The sequence below is a fragment of the Bubalus bubalis genome, chromosome 23, assembly GCF_019923935.1.
Source record: "Bubalus bubalis isolate 160015118507 breed Murrah chromosome 23, NDDB_SH_1, whole genome shotgun sequence".
In the NCBI taxonomy this organism is placed as follows: Eukaryota; Metazoa; Chordata; class Mammalia; order Artiodactyla; family Bovidae; genus Bubalus; species Bubalus bubalis.
In genome coordinates, this window is record NC_059179.1 from 17,291,764 (window position 1) to 17,317,579 (window position 25,816).

Genomic DNA, 25,816 nt, shown 5'->3' on the forward strand with positions numbered 1-25,816 from the left:
ATAGAAAGCTGGCTTCCTAGAGCAAGGACAAGCCAAGGGCTGGAAGACTGTCTGGGTGGGAAAACTGGTGAGGCTACAGCTGCTCCCTGGTCTTCTTTTGGGACTCGCTTTGCTTTTGAGGGAAGAGGAAAGAATTCTGACGGTCCACAGTTTCTGCAGAAATGGACTAAGGAGGCTCCCTGTGGCTGCACAGGGAGAATGGGCTTACGGATGACTAAACTTTAGCTGCACTTCCTGCACTAAACTCACCCCCGTCCCAGGCCCTAAGAAGGGTGAGGTTATACCTCCCAGCTGTCTGGGATGTACTGTCTTGTTTATCCACATGAACTTCAGCTCCAAATTTGTATATTCATTGCTCTCTGACTTGCATTTCATCCCCTCTCCAGCTTTTGCTTCCCCAGTCCCTGCCTGAATGCTCTGGCCTCTCCTTATCCTACAACTTGTCTTTCTCAGGGCCCAGTTCCAGGCCTGCCTCTTCAGTGGAGTCCTCCCCAAGGGCTTGGCCTTCTTGGGTCACTTTCTATTTTTGATTCCAGGGGCATTTGTTGTCTGGTTGGGAGCTGATTGTGGTACTTGCCATACAGTTTCAGGCAGCTATGTTTATTGCCTTTTCAGGCAAGCTATGCCAGAACTCCCCAGTCAGGGGGCAGGGCAGGCAGGGTAACGTGGCCAACCATGTAAGGTTGTGGATGAGAGATAGCATCTGGAGCCAGCCTGGGAACATGCTCCCCATGACACCATAATTCTTGTGCTCATAAAACATCCTCAGAGGATAAGAAGAAACATGTAAGTGAATGCTTATTTCTTTGGGAGGGACCCCATGAGAGAAGAAATCTTTCAACTGCAGACTATCAGGCACCAAGGGCGTTAAGAACAGGATGGAAGGAGGGAGAGCTCAGAGCTGTCAGCGAAGCAGGCAACCCTAAGGCCGTGTGGACCCGGCACGAGGACAGCATGCTCAACTTCAGACCATCACCATGTTTTCAGTCCTTAGGGTCCTGGGGCTTCATCTCTCCTTTCCCTCCCCTCTCTCAGACTAAGTCCCTCCCCGTGGGGATCTGCCTGTGCTGCTCCCACCAACACCTGACACCACTGAGGCCAATCAGTGTTCAGAGAAGAGGCTGTGTCAGAGCAGGGTGTGAGAGCACAAGGGAGGGGAGAGGACGGGGGCAACAAGGAGTCACAGAACTTAACTAGTGCACACAGGCTTTTCATAAGAACTTTATTTCTCAAAAAGGGGTGAAGAATCCAAAGTATTAAAATAATTCTCTAATTTTTTGTTTTGGAGAGAAAGGACAGGATGACAAAATAACTCATATAAAAATTTCAAGCACAATGGCGATAGGTACTTCATCCTCCAACTTGCATCTCCCATCCACAGCTTTGGCTCCAACCACGTCACAAGTAGGGCTGAGCTCTGGATCCGGAGAGGCTACCAAGCAGCTAGAAAGCTTTGTATATTCATCACTCCACAAATAAATACAGAAGGCCAACCTGCCCAGTACAAATGATTCAGTCCATCTCTGTGACTGTTTCGGATGAAAATGCTAATAAGAACTGCCCCTCTCCAAATTCCAAATCTCTCATTTTTAAAGACCAAGAATGTGAAAGAAATGAAATGTGGAGAGACTTGTCAGGTACGACTGGCTCTTGTAACAACCACATGCCAAGAGAGACTCTACCTCATTGAGGTGATAAAAGGTAAAAAGCGACTGTGATTTTTCCATTGCCTTTTATGTGGGAAAACCGCACCTTTCTATTTTTATCATCAAAAGGAATTGCACTATGTGAAGCAAAGTCCCTCTCTGCAGCAACTATGCAAAATCCCTATCTAGAGCAATTATTTTCTAACTTAAAGAGAAAAGAAAAAAAGAGAAGGCGGGGGGGCTGGAATGTGAGTGCTTAGCTCAGACTGATCTCGCCACACAGCCCAGAAGCATGGAGGTGCACTTTCCAACAGGCAGGTCCTCCCAGGAGGTGGGAGACAAGACCGGGCTCACCACAAGATGCTTGAGATGAGCTTCACTGTGAAGACCCCTCGGAATACGCCCGGCTCTCCTCTGAAGGCTCTCAGTTGGTGTTTCGCTGAGGAATAGCGAGGTTCTCATGAAGGTACTTTAAGCTTCCATGCTCTGAGAAGTCCGAGACCACGTGGTCCTGCCCTCGCAGCAGCCACTTGGTAGTCAGTAGTCCTTCTAGTCCCACTGGCCCCCGGGCGTGGATTCGAGATGTACTTATTCCCACTTCAGCTCCTGCAGGAAAGCAAAGATTGAGGAAGCAGCTTTGCCTAGACTTCTTCCTGTCTACCCACCAGGCCATCTCTTCCTTCTCCTCGCTTGGTACCCTCTCCCTTTCCTCTCCTGACCTACCCTCCCTAGGCTGGCCTGGCTTCCACTGTCCCCATAAACATGTTCTTTGCTCACTGTAAATCATGGTCAGGCCCCTTCTTCTAATGAAACAGATTCCACGGGTGTCTCTTTCATATTTTATTTGCAGTGCATTTTGACAACTCTACAAGTGCTGTCTCTGACATCTGTCTTGTGTCTGGATTGCATACCATTATCTGACATCTGGGCTTTGTTTGAAGTGTACAACAATGAACAGAGGTTTTATCCCCCCAAGTATCCTTCAAACCCTAGATAGTAAGGGACATGCTCTAGATATTCCTCAGAATGCTCAGCTGGTTAGGTGCTCATAAGACAGTGACTGAATACACGAAAGGACACTGTTCCTTTCCCTTCCTCCCGCTCCAGCCTCAGATGTGGGGCATTGAGGCTTTTTCTGGGTCTGGGGTGGTGGTCTGCACTGTGTGCAGTGAAGGCAGAGCTCCCCTGCTCATCCCAACTTTACTGAGCAGGCACTGGGTTAAGCCTTGGGGATAAACTATGTGAATAATTGATGCAATTCATGGAGCCTGTATTCTTGTAGGCAAGGCAGCCAGAGAACACCTCAGCAAATAATTGCATGTGGTGATGGGGTGCAGTGGAGGGTGCTGGGATAGAGACTGGCAGGGTGGCAGCACCTGGGACAGGGTGGTCAGGGGGAGCCTCCCTGAGGAGCTGTCTTTGGCTGAAACCTGAACAATGAGAAGCAGCCAGCTAGTGGACAGCAGTGGCGTGGTGCTGCAGGCAGCAAAGAGGTGCCTGGGGCAGTGGTTGGCAAGGAGACTAACCACTGGCTTCAAACTCTGGTTTAACAGCATAGAGACCACATGACTATGGGCATACTGCCTAACCATCTCTTGCTTCAGTTTTTTCTTTTGGAAAAGCAGGAAAATAATAGAATCCATTATGTAGAACTGAGATAATGCATGTGATGTACTTAGGCATGGTGTTGGAAATCTAGTAAATGCTCAATAAATATTATCTGTCACTATTATTCATGCATTTCACAGGAATTTACTCAACCAGAGTCTGAGCTTTTGCTCTGAGTGACTGATGGGAAGACAAGGCAGTGGTCTTTGCTCCTCCCCCATCTTGGACCTTCACTTGAATGCTGGGAACCTCAGCCCTTACAAGTGTGTTATTTCTTCTTTAAAAACATGGGAATTAAAAATAAAGAGCCCAAGGACTAAGAATAACTAAGCAAAATTCCCTTTAACAACGTTTCATAATTCAGTGAGAATTATTCCTCTAGGCAGTTCTCTATTCAAACGTTCAGAGGAGTTAAAATGTTTTAAGTAGCTGAAATAATTGTCAGATGTGCCATAAATGCCTTACTGGAGCTTTGTATAAGGGTACCCCTGAAAATCAGAGACTGTCTGAAAAATCCTTATACTACTGGGGGAATGGAGATTTTACTAGTAATGATAGAAAGGGGGAGGGTGCCTTTCCAAAGCCTTGTATTTCAAAGTCTGTTTTAGAAGTCAACCTTGCACCTCTGGGCTTCCCTGTTTATTTCTGATGCTGATACTTCAGCCCAGCATAGGCAGTAGTAATGCCTTCTTTTTTCCTGTCCTTGGGGGGACTCCTCTCTCTAAGGCAACCTGGCTGCGTCTCTCTGAAGGAGTAAGCCTGCGGTGGCAGTGCCCTCATGGGGCCCTGGATGCACACCTGTCACAACCCACGCATGCAGGCATGCTGTGGTCTGCCAAAAGAGGAGGGAGTGAGCCCGGCTCTCAACTCGAGCAGCTCTGGGTCTGAACACCAGCTGCATGACTTTGGGCAAGTTACTTCATTTCTTTAAATCCTAGCATCCTCATCCATGAAAAAGGAAAAACAAGTACCTACCCTCTTAACCTGTGAAGTGCGTGGAACACAGGACTTCTACCAGTTCATGGTAGCTGTGACCATTCTCTCTCATAAACCCACTTTCCCTCAGTCTGTCCCCATCATCCTGACCACATTTGTGACTGTAAACGCCAGGCGTCTCCTCCACCCTCACTATGCTCCTTGGGCCACAAAGTGATCCACAAGGGACTGCTTTCTTTCTGACCAGACTCTTTCTTACCCAGTCCGAAGCGGTAGCCATCAGAGAAGCGAGTGCTGGCATTCCAGAACACACAGGCACTGTCCACATGCTGGAGAAAGAACTCAGCTGTCTTCTCTGCAGCATAATGAGAAGAAATTGAGTTAGGATGGCTGGGAAAATGATCCCTGCTTCCAGCCACTCAACAGGGCCTGACTAGGTCAGGGCCCAGGCCCCTGGGGGCACTTCCCTGAATATTAAACATACAGACTTGTGAATATCTGAAACAGGAAGACAGCAAACCCGCTTCATTAGTCATGTTGCTGAAGCAGTAGGTACATGAGAAAGACTGGATTAAAATCCAGATCTCCCTGCAGACATACCCTCAGAGTGGCAATGGCCTGTCTACACTATCTGTTTCTAGGCTCTGAGCCAAATCCTTAAGTCTCAACTCCAACTCCACATCCATTAGCTGGGTGACTGTGGGCAGGTCTCTGAACCTATGCCTGAGATCAACGAGGACTGACACCATTACCTCATTCCCAGCTTGTGGAGAGGACATAATGAACTTACAGCTGGGGAGTACTCGTCCCAGACCTAGCAGATGGCAAGCGCTTAGTAAGCACTAGCTGTTCTCACTGGTGGTGCTGTGATTCCTCAGTAAACTGACTGGAAGTTCCCTGAGGGGCCACACTGGCTTCTCCTTGACCATAGGTCAGCCTCCCGTGCCTGACACCCAGGCGTGCCTTTCAGTGATCACACGGGGAAGGAACGAGTGACTGTGTAGAGCTGGTTTTGCCCTATGCTAGTTGGTTCTCTGCCTAACCTCTGGAGCCTTGGTTTCCTCACCTGCGTGCACGTGTGCTAAGTCACTTCAGTCGTGTCCAACTCTTTGCGACCCCATGGACTGTAGCCCGCTAGGCTCCTCTGTCCATGGGATTCTCCAGGCAAGAATACTGGAGTGGGTTGCCATGCCTTCCTCCAGGGGATCTTCCCTGACCCAGGGATCAAACCTGCATCTCTTACGTCTCCTGCATCAGGCAGGCAGGTTCTTTACCACTAGTGCCACCTGAGAAGCCCTTCCTCAGCTATAAAATGGGCTTATTCCAGCAATCTGGAAAGACTGCTGCATGGGTTAAACGGGGATGACTCTGACACATGGTGAGCCCTGTTTGAAGTGGAGCGAATTACTTCTTCCCTACTTCCTCCCAGGGCCACTGTGACAACACAACAGGGTAACAGATATACAAGCACTCAGTGAACCAGCAAGTGCCGCCGACCCCGGGCACTATCAGCAGCCCACCGAGACTGTGTCTTCCTGCAGGCCCAGAGGGGCTGAGCGGAGCAAGGCCGGCTTGGAGATCAAGGCAGACACGGCAGACCCTGAGTGCTGTTGCCTGTGCGCACTGACCGTTCTCCGTGACGATGACATCCGTGTGTGAGCTGCCATACTTGTGGATGTGGTCGATGGCGTCCTGCACGCTGTCCACCACTTCAATGCACAGCTCCAGGTCCCCGTACTCAGTTCGGAGGGACTTCACTTCAGATGGGCTGAAGGTCAGATAAGAGGCGAACTTGGGGCCTGCATGAATCTTCACCTGGGGCAGAGGAAGTTGGGGGCAATGACATAAACACAGCACAAACAGGCAGTGCATACTCCTCCTTCTGGATCCAACAGCAAGGTGAGTCTAGAAATGATGAGCCTAGGGATCCTGGGGCCTAGAAACCAAAACGGCCCCTGCTTCCTTTTAGAGGCAGCCTCCATCCTCCAGAACGCTCTGCTTTGGAAAATGCTGACGGCCACTTGCTAGCAACAGCCCCCAATAAAAATGGAGCAGGGATTTAAGCAGGACATCTCGTAAGCCCTTGACTGCTGGCATTTTACGGAAATGAACACATGACTAAAGAAATACCAATCCCTTGCATGTGGGATTTAGGCACTGGACTCAGACGGAAAGACAGAGATGCTCCAAACACACTTCTCTTCTCTGCCAGGAAGTCCTAGGTGTGCTTTAGAGGAGAACAGTACTTGACTGGGAAACACTTCAAACTGTGGTGAGTTGTTAGATTTCTGACTTTGTTAGGCTGGGAGCCATATCCAGGTTCAGCTCAGGCCCAGATTTTGGGGCTAATCCCGCTCCTGGCTAGAGGAATTTAAGGATCCTGAGGGCTGGTCACTGAGGACGCAGTCACGATTCTTCAAGATCAAGCACTGGCTCAAGTACCAACAAGCCCCATTTGTCTGGTGCCTATTGCTCCCAAGGTCCTGCACGGTTTCCCCTGTGGGGCCCCACATCCTCCAGGCCTGGGATCCAACCAGGTTCCCTAGGGGCCGGAACCCTACCCCTGTGCAAGGTGCCCTCTGCTTTACTTCCTGCATTACAAGGTGCTTTGAGAAGTACACATCCGGGCTCATTCTGACTAAGGAACGTCCAGGCGATGTTCAGAAGGCCTGGTGACATTGTGGGTCTGTCTGAATCAGAACTGGAGGTTTGACTCCTGGATACAAGAGAGCTTTCCTCTTGTCCAGTCCAGTCCAACGTGGTGCCTGGCACACACCAGTGCTCAAACAGGCCACTAGTGTTAGGTCAGGCCCCAAACATAAGTGGTCATGTGATCTAACTCCCTTGTAATTTGTGGGGTACATCTTCATTTTCTAAACTGTCCTTGCAGGTTCCCATGCCACATCTGTAAGCTGATTGAAGCCTTCCTTTCCAGCAAAACGATGGAAGGGAAGAGACACATGCTCAGGGTCAAAGCAACCAAGGCCAGCAGTCACTCTCTCTACTGCTGTGCCAGTTCACACAGTTCTGAAAGGACGCCATGACACCAGATATTAAAGCTTAAAATGTGTCCTGACAGAAAAGTTAACATTGTTCCATTTTTACCTGGAGAGTGTCTATTTCTTTGCAATTAGGATTTTAGGATGGAACACACATTTATATTCAAAACTTACTGGCACTAGTTTATCATCTTAATGATACGGTGAGAAAATAATCCAGAGCAGACATTATACAAATTGCTCACTCCTAAAAATCACTGCACTAATAAGCACATTAATATTGGTAACTGAAGACAGTTGTGGAGGGGAGGATATATGTAAATTTTTGGCTTGAAAACATTTCTGCATAATCTTTCCAAGTCAAACCCAAACAGGAATGTGTGTTCAGAAACATAAACTTTATGCCAGGAAAGAGTCCATTCAGTGGGCTGCCATGTGATAGGTGTTATCTTTGAAGCCTCTTAGCCCTGAACACACTCCACTCTGGAATGAAGCTATTTGTGTATGGGTTTCTTCCAGCCTCTAGAGGCACAGGCGTGTCTCACTCACTCTGTGTACTCAGCACACAACTTTGTATATGGCAGATGCTCAAAAACATTGCTTCTCAGATGGCCTTAAATGGAATGGCAGCTGCTCCTGGTCTAATCCCAGAGGCTTCTAAATCTTGGGAGTGAGGACAGAAGTGATGGCCTTGTCCTACCTGTTCCACTCTCAGCATGTCAATGATCTGGTCAAATAATGGTGTTCTCAGCAGGTCTCGGTGGATTAACAGAGTCTCTAAAGCATTACAGGCAGCTGGATATTCACATTTAGAGTCTCTAACTGAAAGAGAATATAGAATTGTTTCTATTAACATGAACCAGGGCCACTGAGGACATGAGAACTATTTTGCACACCTAAGATGGGACCTGATGGAACTCACCTAGCCTGGTGACCTTGTCAACACTGGCCTCTGAATCCACGTACATGTGGCAGATGCCTTCACTGTGCCCCATCACTGGGATGCCCTTAGCAGCTTTCTGGATGTCTCTAACCAGCTGAGAAGAGCCTCGTGGAATGATCAGATCTATCATTCTGTCTAAGCGGCAAAGATCTTCTACTTCTTCTCTGGTATTCACCTGAAGAGGTAGAGAATAAAAAGATGAAGATGACTTTTGATCACACAAACTATGGAAGTAGCAGCATCCCTTTCACAGATAAATAATGCCTGTACCTCCTGAGAACGAAGTCTGATGCTGTGAGAACTTATTCCAAAAACAAGGAATCATGGGAATTGAAAAGTTGTCCAGCAAATGCTTAAACTCTGCATGTCAGGTGCTGTGCTCCACATTACAAAACATGCAGGATAGGATCCCTGCCCTCAGAGAACTCAGGAGTCTGGTAGGGAAGACAGGCCTAGGCCACAGTGAGCCAAAACACAGGATGGATACTTTTAAAGATGACAGAAGAGGTACAAAGTGTGATCTCTGGAAGTTCAAGAAGATACAGAGTATGCTAGGCTGTGAGGGTGACAAAGGGAGGTGGCCGCTCCACTGGCTCCCTGATCACAGCCTAATACATGCTGCTGGGTCTTACTAGGGAGTCACGGTTCTCCATGACTTGGGCTGACAACCTACCCCAGGATGCTGGTTGGACTGACTGAAGTGCTTGTGTTACACCTTGAAGATTATGTGCATTTTTTCCCTTCTCTTTATTTTTAATTTCCCCCCAAATGGTTGTGTTACTAACAATAGAAGTACAAACATACATTTACAAGAAGGTTCACAACAACTTCAATCTGCATCTCCCCAAACTGGAAACAACCCTGATGTTCATCAACAGAAGAAAGGATAAGCTGTAGTACATGCTTATAAATGGAATACTATACAGCAGTAACGGCAACCCACTCCAGTACTCTTGCCTGGAGAATCCCATGGACGGAGGAGCCTGGTAGGCTGCAGTCCATGGGGTCGCGAACAGTTGGACACGACTGAGCGGCTTCCCTTTCACTTTTCACTTTCATGCATTGGAGAAGGAAATGGCAACCCACTCCAGTGCTCTTGCCCGGAGAATCCCAGGGACAGAGGAGCCTGGTGGGCTGCCGTCTATGGGGTCACACAGAGTCAGACACGACTGAAGCGACTTAGCAGTAGCAGCAGCATACAGCAGTAAAAAGGGAAACTACTGCTGGGTGAAACAATGAGAATGAATTTCGAGGACATAATGAATAAAGAAATACAGATGAAAGAGTGCATTCTGTATGATTTCATTTACATGAAATTCAAGAATAGGCAAAAGAAATGGAATGTGAAAGAAGTAAAAAACAAAGGTTCGATGGTTGGGGGGGTGGGGCATGCTGATGGGGAAGGGCACAGGGAAACTTTCAGGTGTTGGCAATGTTCTGTGTCCGGGTGGTTTATACACATGTGTGTGTATATATATATGGACACAATTATATGGGTTTCCCAGGTGGCTCAGTGGTAAAGAAACCACCTGCCAATGGAGGAGACACAAGAGACGTGGGTTTGATCCCTGGGTCGGGAAGATCCCCTGGAGTAGGAAATGGCAACCTGCTCCAGTATTCTTGCCTGGAAAATTCCACAGACAGAGGAGCCTGGTGGGTTACATACAGTCCACAGGGTCACAAAGAGCAATGAGCATACATATACATCACATAAAATAAGGATTCTTTATATACGTTACACACCAACAGGAAGGAGGAGAAGGAGGAAATCTGTCACATTAAATGAGGATATGGTGCAGCCGAGACCTAAACCCCTACAGTCTGTGCTCTTTCCATCCACTATGTTGCTGTAAGAATAGCCCAGCTTCTTGGCAGGGAGCACATAATGAGGCAGGTTTGTAGATACACCAACCCCTCTCCCCACCAGCAGCCAACAGTATTCTGGAATGTACGCACGAGTGGGCCTCAAGGGAAAAGGAGAAGGATCTGGAGTCTGCTTGGATCCAAATCTCAACTCTGAGTGATTCTGCGGTGTTATTTTACCAATGAACCTATTTTTCTTCCATCTATAAAATGGACCTAATAATTAATGGTATCCTTTTCACAGGGTTGTTGTGAGGATTAAATGAAATGATGGATGAAAGTGCTGTGTCCACAGTAGGTGCTCCATAGTAGTTCAAAACCTCCACTGGATGGTTGAGGAGAGTGACACAACTGTTAAAATAATGACCATAACAATAACAGTGTTAATAGCATGACCTCACACAAGCTGCATGATGGTTTCTGACAAACTTTCATAAAATATATCTCATCAGACCTGGCCTAAATCACTGCCAGTGAGCAGAGCTCAGGCCTCACACTCTAGGTCTGGTATTCCTGCTGCCTATGACCTCAAGAATGATTCCTGTCAATCAGTGGTACCAGAACACAGCTGTGTGAGAGGGACCTTCACAAGCCACCCAACCTGGGCCAAGGCAGCACCAGCGCTGTCCAACGTCACAGGCACACAAGACCTGCTGCTCCTCCAGTCAAGCCTGCCTATACAAGCGGCTTGGCCTTCTGCAGCCTGAGCTTTGCTTCAAACACCCAAAGACGTGGCCCGGCTCCTCTGGGCCTGACCTAGCTCATTCCCAGGGACCTACCAGCTGTACAGCTTCCTTGACTCCATGGATTGAGAGGGCCTCCTGGGTCAGGAGGTGAAGGATTCGGTTGCTGTGCGAGGCCTCCTTCCCTCCTTTGAGTAACAAGCCATTACCACTTGCTATAGCCAAGGCTGCCACCTGCAGATCAAAGAGGAATGCAGTGAAACACTGAGCATATTTTCTGTGCCAAGCACTGTGCTAATCACTTTATAAGGTCTACCGTGTTTAACCTTTACAACGTTCCAGTGAATTAAGTACCTGCTTTATCCACTACAGACAAGGACACTGGAGGCCAGAGAGGTTGGTAATTCCTCAAGGACACACAGCTTATAAGTGGCAGGGCTGGGGACCTTTGCCCCAGAGCCAAAGCACAGATCTTAAGAAACTGTACTATACAGCTCCCTTAGCACCATTACGAAGTAACCCAAGTTAAGTGCCCAGGGTCACACAGGCCCTACCCTCTCCGGCCACAGGTGCTCAGGAGCCTCCTAACTTAGGTGTTTCTCCACCTGAGTCAGCAGCACCTGAGGCTATGCAGCATCTCTGGTCACACCCTGCCATGGCCCTGTCATTGCTCTGAGAGCTCTAATGCCTGGTGCTGAGCCCCTGCACAGCTGTCGCAGAGACTGCTGGCAGGACAAAGCAGGCCATCTGGAAGGAGAGTTAGTTACCCTTTGGGAGTGAAGGGCTAATGACACTGATGAGGCCTGAAGCTGAACCTTCTGAATGCTCTAGGGATGAATGAAAATCTTCGGGCTTTTGTAATATATCAAAAGAAACTTTACAAAATAAAACTTGCTTGAACATGTTTATCTCCAGAATAATAATTCTTACTCCTTTTTTGTTTTTGTTGCTCATGAACCTCTTACAAAAATTATGTTAACTTTTCCCAGATAAATGCAGAAACACACAGCATTCCGCATGTAATTTTCAGGATTCATGGATTCTGTGATGCCATCCAAGGTTAAGATCCCAGGTGAGAAATCTCAGCTGTAACTGGATAAGAAGAAACTTTTTCCTAGTGAAGTATTCGTTAGTATGGATAAAAGGTGGCAGAAAAACTTCATGGACATGGCCTGTAGAGCAACTTAGGACCCATTTCTACCAGCGGACAGTTATCTCAAGGGGCTCTTCATGAGGCAGATATGCACACAGAGGGGACTGTGTGGCAGCACCACCACAGGCTGAGGACAGACCCCAACGGTGTGGGAGCCCCTTAGTGGGCCGGCTGGTTTTAGATCATGTCAGGGAGCAGCCTCCACAAAGCATGTGGGACTCCCAGGGTCACATATGCCCTAGAAGAAAAGGTTCTGTTCTTTGTTTGTTTTTAAATAGAATCTCTCTTTGAAACCTTGGGGCCAGTGCAAAGAAAGAGCTGGTATCATCCTGTTGTCAGTCCAGTGGGGAACTGGTTCCAGATTTCTGGGAATTATTTAGGGCCACAAACAAAGCCACCCTCTAATTCCATCTTATACTTCAGAGCATGGCTGCTTGGCAAGATCTTTGCCACATGGTTTCTCCACAATAATAGACTGTGATTTGTCAGATTTCCTAAAGGGCTCACATGTTAGGCTCCATCAACTACTGAAAGTTCTTCTTCCTAAGAGATGCACCTACAGGAAGCCATCTGTGTCACTGATATTAAATGCTCTTTTTCAAATGTACAAAACCAGCTATTAGATGAATGAGCCTACAGCAGGGTGGCAGACACTCTGTGGTCAGGGAACAAAGTGCTCCGGTGAACTAAGTTTTTGTCTTTTTGGCTGTACTGTGCAGCATATGGGATCTTAGTTCCCTGACGAGGGATTGAACCTGTGCCCCCTGCAGCAGAAGCATGGAATCATCACCAAATGGGAGATTTATCTGGGCTCAAGGTTTAGCTCCATCCTTAAAAGTGTGACAGGAGTATTGACTTCTATAAGCTTAAGGTTTTTTCTACTGTAAAATGGACATATGAATTATTTTTAGAATTACTGGAAGAATCAAAAATATAAATTGCCTTAAGGGCAACATGAGAATAAAGTCTCAAAAACTATCTCTAGGGAAAGAAAGGAAGGAAGGGAAGGAGGGAGGGCGAAGGGGTGGAAGGAAGGGAAACAAAAGAAAGATATCTCTAGGAGATTTATCTCGAGTCCTGAAAAGACGTTCTTCCTCCAATTCCCTACTCCAATGGCCAGCATTAGTCACATACCTGGGGTAGGCAGTCAGGGCGAGATTCGAAGATGACCAATAAAACTCCAATTGGGACAGTAACTTGTTCTAGTTCCAAGTCTTTCGCAATTCGCGTCCGGCGCAAAACCCGCCCCACACTGTCCTGGGAGGAGGCCGCAATCTGCCGCAGACCGATGGCCAGGCTGTTCAATTTAGATGTGGAGAGGCTCAAACGTTTCAGCAGAGGAGTTGCAAGTCTCCCTGAAGAGGTGTGAAGAGTACACGATGAAGCAGTAGACCTGGGTGGGTTACAGCTGTTTTACTGAACACGTGGCACTGCGTTAGGAGCAGACAAGGAACTCAGGGGGTCTTGGGGAGACAAGGACATGTCATTTACAGAGCTTTGCTGGGAGGGGCAGTTTGGCAGCTTACATCATCATGTAAAGGTGTGGACACCCATGAGCTTGGTGGCAGCAACTTCAGTTCCAGAAATTTATCATTTTCATGAGGAAATCTGCATGTAAGGTGGATACTTACCACAGCATTTTTATAATAGTGGGAACTGGATTCTACCTATAGATTCACACAATGGGCTACAATGCAGTTGCTATACTGATATGGAAAGCTGTCTAGGATATAGTTTGTGGAAAAGGCAAACCATAAAACAGCATGCATGATATGACCCTAATTATCACATATTGCACATACATGTGCACAGACACATGTCAGAAAGCTTTAAGAACAGTGATGATCTATCTTTCTGTTTATAACAAGTGAATTTGTTTTATAATAGGTAGAAGTAAAGATGTTTTCTTTTAAAATAAAACAAATAGAATTATGGTAAGTTTAAATTTAACAGTATGCATTGTTTGATTATCTCTCTTAACATACACATACACACATTTATATATATACACGTATACACATGCAGTCAGGAAAACCATTTGGAATCACATATCATAAATAATCACTGGGCTTCCTTGGTGGCTCAGATGGAAAAGAATCTGCTTGCAACGCAAGAGACCTGGGTTTGATCCCTAGGTCGGGAAGATCTCCTGGCGAAGGGAATGGGATTCACTCCAGCATTCTTGCCTGGAAAATGCCACGGACAGAGAAGCCTGGTGGGCTAGAGTCCATGGGGTTGCAAAGAGTCATACACGACTAAGCACACACACACATCACAAATCATTATTATGATTAATGTTGAATGACACTATGAAAAATTTCCCCTTCTTTGTTATAGTCATAACCACCAAGACAAAATAATAAAAAGACTTTTACTTTGGAGTGGAGCAACCAACCTTTTATTAAGGAAAAAAAAAATGAAACCATAATCTCATCAACCAATTATATTAATTTTCTTCATTTTCCCCCATGTGCTAAAAATCAAGTTTTAATTGTAGTGCATATTAACTATTATACTCTAGTTTGTCACCTCATAATGCATATACATTTTCCATGTTGCCAAAATAATTTAATTACTACTAAACATCCCATTGACTTGATACAGTTCAATGCACATGACTGTACCAATGTTATTAAACACTCAGGTTGTTTCCAGTTTTCATTAGGATAAATAATCCTGCTCTAAGAATCTTTTTTTTTTTTTTAAAGAATCTTTACACGCAGAGCTGTTTTAATCTTTACATGCAGAGCTGTTTTTTCCTCTTGCAATCTTTTCCTAGGATAAATTTCCTAAACTGGGCTCGCCGAGTCAAAGGCAATTACTATGCTCATGTATACACTAGACTTTGTTCTTAGGTCATGTGTGTCCTTACGGATTCCTAGAGAGAGAACTGGGATCAGAAGTCAGAGCTCTGCCAACAACTAGGTGCGTGATCTTAAGCAGCAGCTTTAACCTCTGTGGGTCTTAAATCTTTTAAACTAAAGATTTCAGTAAGACGTCAAAAAAGATTTCTTCCATTTATGAAATGTTTTGTGGTTTTCCAATACTGCAAAAATTCAAAAGACCGGATGTAAAGTCCAAAGAAAGTTCCAAGGTAATGGCTCAAAAATGTTTTAAGGAATGAAAGTAACATTGATGAGCCCTGCAAGGTTTTTTTAAAGGGAATCTATCATTAGGACCTCCAGGGCATTTCTGGATGGCAAACTACATCCTGGTTAAGGAGATAAAGCTATCTTTCACCACAGACTGCACCAACTATTTCCACTATTCTTATATACACTGTCCATCTGGGTTTGGTTCCCAGATCTGTCACTGACTATGGTTTTAGGCATGTTAACAACTTCTTTCTACTTTAGTTTTCTCCTCTGTATAACAGGGATAATAAATAGTAGCTACTTTATAGGCACCATATTCTAAAGAGAAAATGAGATCCTACCTGTTAATTCCTTAGCATAATGCCCAGCAACACAAAGGCCTCAGTAAATGTTATCTGCTATTAGCTGAATGTCTAAAATAGTACGGTCCTCAGTCTTTTTCCTTTCTGACTTGTGATGTGTGGGGAATGCAAAAAGCTCCTCAGCAGGTGAGGGGTGGGTGGGTGTTGTACAGAATATCTAAGAAAGGGGGTGGAGGTAGTAGGTGTACTTAAAAAATCCCAACGAATACCAGCCACCAACCCGCAATAAAAAATGATGTGTAATATGTAATTTCTTCCATAACGATCTTATCTTTGGGCAGACCATGATGTAAGAATTATTGGTAAAACAAAGACTAAAACCCAAAACAAATCCCTCCGTAACACTGACTCAGCTGCCTGCTCTTTACCTTCGGCCTCCTCCAAGTCTTTTTTGTTGGCTAACAGGATCTCATCTCGCTGGTCTGTCAACAGATCGGCCAGGTGATGGATAATCTCTGCTCTCTAGGAAGAAAGGTAAAAGATTAACACAAATAAGCAAACATGTTAACTCATGAAGAATGCACATTACACTTTTAGACTTACTCTTCTGAGTGTGCCAGGCCTTGCTCCTAAATCCCATTAACAATGACTGAAATCTCCTTACTTCATTCATTCATTCCCTACCACCACTCCCCTCATTTTTCCTTCCTCTCTCAGTACTAATCTTTCCAATTTTCTTCCTCTTGTACCACTCCTGATCATGATGATTAACAAACCCTGGCCTTGTGTTTGGGCAGAAGGCATGCATTATTTGGTTCACTGATGAGATGGGCCAGCACTTGGAATCAGCATGATATACACACTGCACTTATTTAACAGCACCAGCTGTATACCTGATTTCCCAGGTTAAGTTTTTGCATCTAGTTCTTTTTTGACAATTATTAATGACAATTAATGTAAAAATCCAGTCCTGAATGCTGGAGGAGACCCCAATCCTTACCCACCTAGATGAGAAGACATAGAAAATCAGAGTAGTGATTATTGAAGGAGTAAAAGAAGTGACTAAAGAGAAAGAGAAACTAAGGTCCTCTTGGGCTTTCCTTTCCTTACTTGTAGTTATTTCAAATTTTCCTTTCCATTCTCAGGCCAAAGAACTCCTCAGAAGAAACCTATATACATCACTTTCAAATCTAGCCTTAACATCACAACTGTCAGGGAGCCAGGCCCTGCTTCCACCCGACTTTCTCACATTTTATTGCATCTGCTACTTCAACTGACTGAATCACTGCGGGCAGGGCAGGGCTAAGCTATGGAGCAGACTGAAGCTTCCATCTTGTAGGTAAGCTATGTGATTTGGGTGAGTTGGGATAAGTTACTTTCCTACATTTCCCTGCCCAGTATGTGGCAGGATTAGGGAGCCTCTCTGGTCTCATGATTTTCATGATACTTTTGATCAAAACATCATAATGATGCCAAGCTACCTCAGACTTCAGCCTATAAAAGACAGAGGAGAAAATGAAATCGAGAAAAAGGGCAAAATAAATCTGAATCACACTTATTACCCAGATTTAAGTCTATGGGACCTGAGGAATAGATGGAGAAACAGCAGGCTTGACTGTGCACTAAACCTCACAGCATGACTTGCTCTGAAAACCAACATAACTATCAGCAAAAGTTATTACCTGCTCAGGTTCCAAAGTGGCCAACATCCTTCCTCCTGATCGAGCCATTTCTCCCTGCTGCTCCACAGTAGGGCCTGCAAGAACATGTGCAGACATCAGCTCACGGTCATGATATGCTTGTTTCACATCCAGAGATCACTCTTACCAATAAACTGGCAGACGAGCATACCAGATTAACTCAGGAAGAAACATAAGAACCTGTCTGCACACAATAATATTTACATCTTTTGGAGTTCTCAATTCCACTTTGGCTTAAATTTTCTAATGTGTTTGCATTGCTGAATGTAGATTATATGACAATGCTGATGTTTTGAACATCTGAGAGCACACACACCATTTCTTATGCATCTTTACATCTCCAGTGTTCCCTAGCACCTGGCATCCAGCATGGGCCTAGTGAATGTTTCTTGAGAAAATGGATACTTATATTCTTTAACTTGATGATTTTAGCAAGAAAAGGAGGCTTAGTTAGTCGGGTTAGATAAGTTTTACAAAAACATAGGAGAATCCAATTTTGCAAGCAGCGTTCAAAACTACACCATATTTCATACTATTAGCACATCAATTTTGTGAGCTCTCCTCCTAAGAGAGCTCTGTCTTCAGCCCCATCTAGGCCATGGAGGCACTAGCTATCATCCACAGACCACAGGACACTATGAAGAACTACTTACCTGCAGGTTTTACTTCGGAAAAGAAGGTGCCAACTTTCTTTCCCTCCACAATGTCTGTGATGACATGCCCGGACACCTTGGGGTGGGTCCCATTGGCAATGACCACAGAAGTACCACCTTGTAAAGCCCAGAGAGCTGCTTTCACCTAATGGGAGAAGTTAGATCCATGGATGAGATTCAGACCTTTATTTAATTTTTTTTACCAGTAAGTATAGAAACAGATTTTTATTCCAAATTATATCTAGAAATTTTACTAATATTTAAAAAGAACAATTAAGATGATAATAATACATCCAAATGGCATTTATTCATTACTGATTATGAAATTCTGGTTAGGTACAAGTATAACATACATGATGATATAACCATTAATCACACAGGTTCAGGGATATCTGAAATGATATTCACTTAAGTATTCAATACTTCGTGATCCAGACCTTTGCAGGGTCTAGACCCCTGCACTTTAAACATGTAAAAACAAAGAAAATACAATGTGATACTAAGCAATTTAAGTATGTGCAGGAAGGTTTTCAAGTAGCTCAGAAGCTCTGAAGACACACTCAGCCCATGTGTTTGTCTCAGCCCAATCCTGGCACGTGTTGTCTAAAGAGGAACCAATCTGCTCTTTGTGCTCAGTGTGCTCTCCAAGACACTGATACTGAGACACTTGACTTCTACGTTTGACTTGTTGTGCCTCAACTCAAGTGTCCAGCCTGCTGCTTGACCAGAATATGATTGAGTACTCTGAGCTACATACATAGGGTTGTGGTCTTCACCTCTGCCATTGCTACAAATGATGCTGTATCTGAAGGGTGTAACTTCTTAGAAAAATTAATGGGAGAGAAGAATTTTGTAAAAGATTTTATCAGAAAATATTTGAGCTCTAATAAAAACACTTAAGAGGATTTATGAATTATAAAAAATACACACCCTGTTCTTTAAGAGGTTACAATACGAACACATTCTTTATACATCACTAAGACATACATAGAAAGACATGACTAAATACAGGGACACAATATTCATTAAACCTTTATTTAGATGTGCATCATATTTTTGTATATATACATCAGCCCTCAAACAATTACAAAAGCAAGAAGGATAAAATACTGTTTGGTTTTAAAATTGTTATGGGCAGTAGAGGCAACAGAGTCCTACCTTGGCTTCCATGCCACCCATTCCAACTCTGGACTTGGTTCCGAATGTCACAGACTGCTGATCACCAGGATAAAATATATCAATGAGCTTTGCATCATCTGACCCTGGGGGGCTGTCAAAGAGACCTAAAAAGTAAACAAGAGTTCAGTAATACTGTTTAGCAGAAGTGAGCAACCCCCAAGAGAGACCTCCCCGGGGACCTGCCAACTACTCTGTACTCGCCTCATCCAGGTAAATTCTGCTATTTGGCCAGCTCTGATGAGAAAAGAGGTTAAGAGGTCCATGGAGCCTATCCACACTGAAAATCAGCTGCAGGAGGACGTACCTTACATACTTTTATTAACTTTGCCTGGTAAATGAATGTTTGTCAGCATCAGAGCACGGCATATCCCTGGCATAAAATTTACCAGTCCTGCCTATAGTCTACAGTGAAGCTGTCCTCACCTTTGCCATTGCTACTTATGATACTGAACCTTAAGGTTGCAACTGAAAAAGGTGAGTGGCTTTTGTGCAAGCAGTGTAGCAGCTGGATACTGTTTAATGTGACTATTTCCAAGGGCATGAAATATGAGAGGTTCTCATTCACTCTCAGAGTACCCTTTCAAAAAGTCACACTGCACTCCCCACGTTATGGGTAAGCCTGAAGGTCAGGCTGAGTTAGCAGAAGAGCGCAGACCTGTCACCACAAAGCCAATGTCCTCTTTAAAACTGAGGAGACTGACATAAAATGAGAGTTACACAAAATGTTATATGCATACCATCCAAGATTAAAAATCTTCACAATTTCACTTTGAAAAAGAGTATATCTGAGCCTTGAAAGGCGAGGTCTAAGGGGAACACAGGCAAAGGGAACTGCTAGCAGTCAGAGGCTGGCTGATGGATATTTAGGCAGTGATGTTCTGGTTTCAAGTTACTGCTTTTCTTGTGCTAAAATACACCCCTCTGCTCCAAATCTTTAATACAATCAGGCCGTATTCATCCTCCCTAAGAGAGTAAGGGAATCAGAGTGGTGAGAATGGTCAGTGTCCAGTGCACAACAAAGCAGTGCAAACCACGAGCAGCAATTACACACAGAAGGAGAAACAACCTCTCAGAACCCCTGTCTGCCTCAACCCAGCAGCCCACAGCTCTGGGCATTCAGGACTGGGTTCTTCTCAGAAGGCATTATGCTATGAGATCATAAATAGTATTTGACAATTTAAGCCAAACCTCCAGACACCTCGAGTTCCTAGCATTCTAATATTTCACCTACTTTTCTTTTTCATTATAGCAGCCTCTCAAACCAACTAAGAGTGTACTTAAAATTCTGGCATCTTTCTAAAAATCAATATTCAGTGGATAACTAATCAGAGTTAACAGCACAAGCCTGCCAATGGCCAGTTTTGGTGTTTTCGGCTGCATTAAAACTAAGGTTTACTAAAGTCTAGTTCAAACTGGGTTTTATTTTTATTATTATTTTTAAAAATAATTTTATTTATTTATTTCTGGCTATGCTGGGTCTTTGTGGATACATGCTGGCTTTCTCTAAACCAGGAACAAATCCTGCCATATTAACCTGCCATGGGTGTGGGGCAGGGAACTAAATAGGTTTTTTCCTAACTTGCTGAGAATGTAGTGGGGGACTTTTGGGATCCTGTAGGTTTGGCCCACTTTAGATACCTCTATCATATCCTCTATGGATCAAAATGGGAGCAGGCTAAGAAAGTGAACAGAGTGAATGGGAAGCCAAGTTGGAGCTGGGAGGGCCCCTCCATGAGGAGGGGGAAAGCAGAGAGGAATAGAGTAACACACAAGAACACAGAAGTCACATGGAATTTCCATAGTGGAGCCAGTTTAAAATAATGTATCTCATGATTTACATTAAAAACTGAAAGTGATCAAGACCACAAGGTGGTATCACTTCACACCCACCAGCGTGGCTATAATCAAAATGGCAGGTACCAAGAAGGAAGGGCTGGTGAGGATGGGAGAAGCCAGAACCTCATACACTGCCAGGAAAATGTAAAATGGTGCAGCTGCTCAGGAAACAAGCCTGGTACTTCTTCAAAGGGCTGAACAAATGATCCAGCAATTCTACCCCTAAGTAAAATAAAAAGTATGTTCACACCAAAACTTGTGCACAAATGCTCACAGAATCAGTAGTTATAATAGCGTAAATGTCTACCATCTTGACAATTAGGAAAATAAAACTTACAAATAGGTAGTGTATCTACATAGTGAAGTATTATTTGGCAATAAAAATAAATGAAGTACTAATATGTGCTATAACATCAACGAACCTTGAGAACAGTAAACCAGTCATGAAGGATCACATTCACATACTGTATGATCACACTTATATAAAATGTCTAGAATAGGCAAATCAATAGACAGAGGGGGGACTTCCCTGGTGGTCCAATCGATAAAACTCTGCGCTCCCAATGCAGGGGGCCCAATGCTTGATTGGGGAACTAAGATCCCATATGCCACAACTAAACCCGTGCACCGTAACTACTGAGCCTGCATAGTGCAGGCCCCATGCAGCACAGCTAGAGAAGCCCACATGCCGCAATGAAGACCCAGAGCAGTCAAAATAAATAAAAAAAAAAAAACAGAGACAGAAGGTAGATTTGAGGTTGCCAAGGGCTGGAGGGTTTCAAAGGATGTGAGGAGTGACTGCTTAAGGGTTTGGGTTTCTTGTTGGGGTGATTAAAAATGTTCTAAATTGTGGGGAGGGTTGAACAATTGTATGAATATACTGAAAATTATTGAACTGTAAATTTTAAAAGGTAAATTATATGTTATGTGAATTACATCTCCATACAGCTGTTGTAAAAAAACAAAATTAAAGTGCCTGGAAATGACAACATTTCACAGCATTCAAACTTCATCTCCCAGGTGCCTCCCCTCCACCACCACCTTTTTTGAATCATAATCATAAAACCCTCTTCAGACCATATGGCTCAGAAAATAATGGTTTACAGTGAAAAGATCAGGGGAACTCATGCTCACATATACAGTATTTAAAACAAAGACTAGATATAAAGAAAAGGCATTTCTTTGTACCTTCTACATCTGAAAGAACAATTAAGAGGTCAGTCTTCATTTCCACAGCCAGACGGGCAGCCAGGCTATCATTATCTTTAACACTAATAACCTAAAATACAGGTATAAAAAGTTGTAAGGGACCTATGCAGTTCAAACAGAAGTTCACAGAAGTACTCAGCTAGGCTCTGGCAGGCAAAATGAACGAATCTGAGCATGCGCATGATAGCTCTTAAAGGCCCTTTCAGTCTGCAAAACACCATGCCAACTGGCAACCCCCTCTGCAAACATGCCCCCTTCTCTCCACTGATATACACAAGCCATGCTCACAGCACCACCTTAAATCCACATTGCGCCTCACCAGTTGAATGAAACCCCCTGATTTTACAAGAGCTTATGCAGCCACTGCTCCAGCAGGCCAGCTTATCTCCCATTTCTCCATCTTGTTTATGCCCAACATCTGGTGTTAGTACATGCAACATAGCATGGCATTAGTGTCTACAGCATGCTCAAACCTCATGAATACTTTACCCACATTTACCCCCTGGAGATCGCTATTGGGCTCTGCTGGAGGGACAACAGCATCGTTTGTGTTGACAATGGGGACGATGTTCATTCGGAGAAGCTCATGAAGAGTCCCATTGAGGTTCCGGCGCTTCTGCTCATCATGAAAATCCAAATTGGTCACCAAAATCTAAAAGGATTAAAGAGAATGAAAATGTGGGGGAGAGGAAAATAGTGAACTTCCTAGGAATAGCATTCATACAAAGGATGCTAAGAGTATAGGAGTTAAACTTTAGGTTTCTTGGATCCTGAAAAGTTAAAAATGGAACACATCTTTGGAGACTTATCTAATTCTTCTGGCGATGAGAGAAAAGAATCACCTGGAAGATTTTAGGATGCTCAAGCCATCTTGCAAAAGTACTTTAATCCTTAGAAAGCTATGAAATCTCATCCATTTACAAAATGAAGAAAATGAATGTACTTACTTTAGAGGGATCTGGGGACAGTAGTAACTGCCATTTCTAAACAATCTTTGTATCCCAGCATTTGATTTAAAGTCTGGCCATACACACAGTAGGTGCTGAAACATGTGAGTGAGTGAATGAACCGTTACTCTGCCTTAAACCTGTACTGAATAAAATGGAACAGGCTGTACTGTCCCTATTTTTGCTCTGTGGCTGACCACTGCCAGAGTTAGCAAAGACTGTATCTGAGCAAGTGGGATGAGTCTGAGAGGCTTATGGAGATGAGTCTTTACACAAACTGAAAGAAGGGCTCAACATAACTAGTTCAGGGACAGATTTACTCAAGCAGCTCAAAGGCAAGAGTGGAGAGCTGGGTGTGGGGGCAGGCCAACAGCAACTCCCCCTTGCTGGAATCAGAATATTAGGCAATGTTTAGCAGGAGAGAAAGATAAATGGGGATGATAGCAGGAAACAAAATGGTAACAAACTCCTAAGCTCATGAATTAAACGTTTCAATGAAATCCCTCTGATGTTCATGGAAGAAGGCTCCTGTGATACAGGACAGAGCTGAGGCAGGAAAGGCTAGAGGCAAATGGTCAATAAGGAAGGTACTGAAAGAGTACAAGTGGGAAGGGTTAAGTCCTGAACTAGGGTCTGGCCATGGTAACTGAAAAGATAACAGCAGCCTTAATGATATGTGATATTTGGGCGATGAAGACAAAAATGGTAACATCACCAAGGGAAATAATTTACTCACTCATCGGATAAATTGTTTGCATACCTCTGAAATGCCAGACCCTGTACTAGCTGTTGGGATGGAGAATAAATATGCTGATGATTTGGGGAAGATGGAATAGGTTAGATCATGAATGTCTTTTCAGAAAGTTTAGTCGTGCAGGAAACAGGTCTGGGTCAAAGGTGAACATATAGATTCTGGTCCTGGTGGTGGAAGGTCAAACAATAAAAGTAAACACATGTGTAAGTAGGAGAGGCAAGCAGGAGGTATAAAGGTGCAGTGAAAATATCCGTTGCTCAAACAGTTTAGCAAATAAGAGATGGAAGACAAGAAACCAGAGAGAAAAGTATGTGTTTGGAGAAAGTCAATCTGTTAGGATGCAAATCAGGTTCATTTCTATGAAGAAAAAATAGCTGCTGTTCTTATTTAAATCTTTAACCTGACAACTTATGGGAAACTTTCAAAAGCCCCCAATAATGGCCTTAAGAACAGGATTACTAAAGAAAACAAGGAATCACGGGATAAGGTGCAAAGAGCGAAGATTTCCTATAGATCAGATCTTGGGCAAGGAAAAGGTGTTGGGAGTGAAGAGGCCCCTAGAGGAAGGCAAACAAAAGCAAAGTTTCTGGACTTTACTTTCCTCACCTGGGTCCAGGCACTTTAAAAAAAATAAAAGACTAAAACTGTCATTGGACTATGGAGGAAAAAAGAACTGATAATGAGAGGTGCCCAAAATTGAGATTTCCACTGAATTTATGTGACCGAAAAAAAATCTGAGACTTCAGAGTGGGGTCCCAGACACAAGCAAAAGTGAACAAGTCCATGCTTTTCTGTTTCAGCTCCCTTACTCAATGACACTCTGAACATCATTGTGGATAACAACTGGGAAAATGATGGAAAAACAGAAAAAGTGATAGGAAATACAAGAGCCAAACCTGAAAGGATGTATAATAACATCATCTGTATATAAAAACATCTGTGTAAATGACAGGGTCAGAGGCAGCAAATCTGAAAATAACTTGGGAAGTTAGTATTTTTTTAGTTGTTTGGTGATATTTAAATTTTTCTATTTGGTGTACAGTTGTATAGTTGATTAAAAAATACAACTGACAAGAATTCTGTAAATTAGGGTAAAAAAGAAATAATGTAGAAAGAAGACTCTAGAACATTCAGGCGGTAACCTCATGTTCCATGAGGACTGGAACATGGCTGATTTGTTTGCTGCAGTATCCCCGATGTCTAACAGACTCCTCAGTACACAATGGTGCACAATAAACATTTGCTAAATGAATTAAAAACCAACGAACCAACAGCAATATCCTTCATATATATAATAATTCTTATACATATACATATGTATATACTTCTTATACTATATATAATACATAGTAGATATGTATTATATAAGGCAACCAGATGCAAGGAGAAACAAGCCACCCCAAGTCAAAGAAGTCAATGAAATAAAGACATCTAACCTATCTTCAGAGGAAGTATGGGTTCTTGGAGTAGTCCTAAGAGTTACAAGTATAGCAACAAGAGCTAACATTACTGAGAAAAGTATGTGTTGTACCAAACACATTAAATGCTTTTCATAAATTTTCTCATTGAGCCCTTCTGAAAACCCTCTGCAATAGGCACTGATGACATCCTCATTTTTCAATATGGAAACTGAGGCACAAAAAGGCTAAAGACTTTCTCCAGATCTTCCATCTAGCAAGTGCTGAAGCTGAGACTGTATCCTGTCAGTCTGGCTCCAGAGCCCGGCTGGCAATCACCTTATTCCACGGGAATCACCCTCACAGGTCCCATCCCCTTGCAAAGGTCAGCCTCTCACCTGGGCAGCACAGATGCTGTACTGGGTAAACATGGCTTCATACAAGGCCATCAGCCCACTCTGTCCAGCAGCTGCACAGGCTCGGGCTTCTAAGACTGGAATTGCCTGTAACATGCCAACAGACAAGGTGTGGTTGGGAGGGTGGGGAGGAGGCCTAAGGACCCAGTTATAGGGGGTGGGGAAGCCACACTCACCATCTCTTTCAGGTGGTTCTGCCCTGAGTGTAGGGCCTGCCTTACGCTCTGAGACAGAAGGATCTCATGGCGCAAGCGTTGCTTGCCGAAGGCTACAGCTCCACTCGTCACCAGCATCATCTCTCGGCCTTGATTCTGCAGCACTGACACCTGACGATGACAAAGGAAAAGGCACAAGTCCCTGTAATATCTCTTTCCTCTCGTCACAAGAGATTCAGGCAGGGTAGACTAATGAGTGGATCCCAAGTGCTGGCTTATAGATCAGCACTGGGCTGGCTCTGGAAGAAATCACCCAGGTTGTGTGATAAAAATACAGAGTTC

General features: G+C 44.2%; 1 protein-coding gene across 2 annotated transcripts in view; it reads right to left on the minus strand.

The window, feature by feature from the left end:
- Positions 1 to 1,205: 1,205 nt before the first annotated feature.
- ALDH18A1 (aldehyde dehydrogenase 18 family member A1) overlaps positions 1,206 to 25,816 on the minus strand; it is a 41,075-nt gene continuing 16,464 nt past the window's right edge. The window contains exons 4-18 of one of the 2 annotated variants that reach the window (XM_006067831.4): positions 25,496 to 25,645; positions 25,302 to 25,406; positions 22,305 to 22,457; positions 21,785 to 21,875; positions 18,740 to 18,864; positions 17,582 to 17,726; positions 16,911 to 16,984; positions 15,657 to 15,750; positions 12,966 to 13,186; positions 10,775 to 10,912; positions 8,112 to 8,307; positions 7,890 to 8,011; positions 5,819 to 6,005; positions 4,450 to 4,545; positions 1,206 to 2,252 (exon numbers count right to left, since the gene is read on the minus strand). In XM_006067831.4, coding sequence (XP_006067893.4) covers positions 2,071 to 2,252; positions 4,450 to 4,545; positions 5,819 to 6,005; positions 7,890 to 8,011; positions 8,112 to 8,307; positions 10,775 to 10,912; positions 12,966 to 13,186; positions 15,657 to 15,750; positions 16,911 to 16,984; positions 17,582 to 17,726; positions 18,740 to 18,864; positions 21,785 to 21,875; positions 22,305 to 22,457; positions 25,302 to 25,406; positions 25,496 to 25,645 — 2,079 coding nt within the window. In that variant the 3' untranslated portion in view covers positions 1,206 to 2,070. Of the gene's footprint in view, positions 2,253 to 4,449; positions 4,546 to 5,818; positions 6,006 to 7,889; positions 8,012 to 8,111; positions 8,308 to 10,774; positions 10,913 to 12,965; positions 13,187 to 15,656; positions 15,751 to 16,910; positions 16,985 to 17,581; positions 17,727 to 18,739; positions 18,865 to 21,784; positions 21,876 to 22,298; positions 22,458 to 25,301; positions 25,407 to 25,495; positions 25,646 to 25,816 lie in introns of both variants that reach the window. The other variant, XM_006067830.4, reaches the window with a different exon arrangement.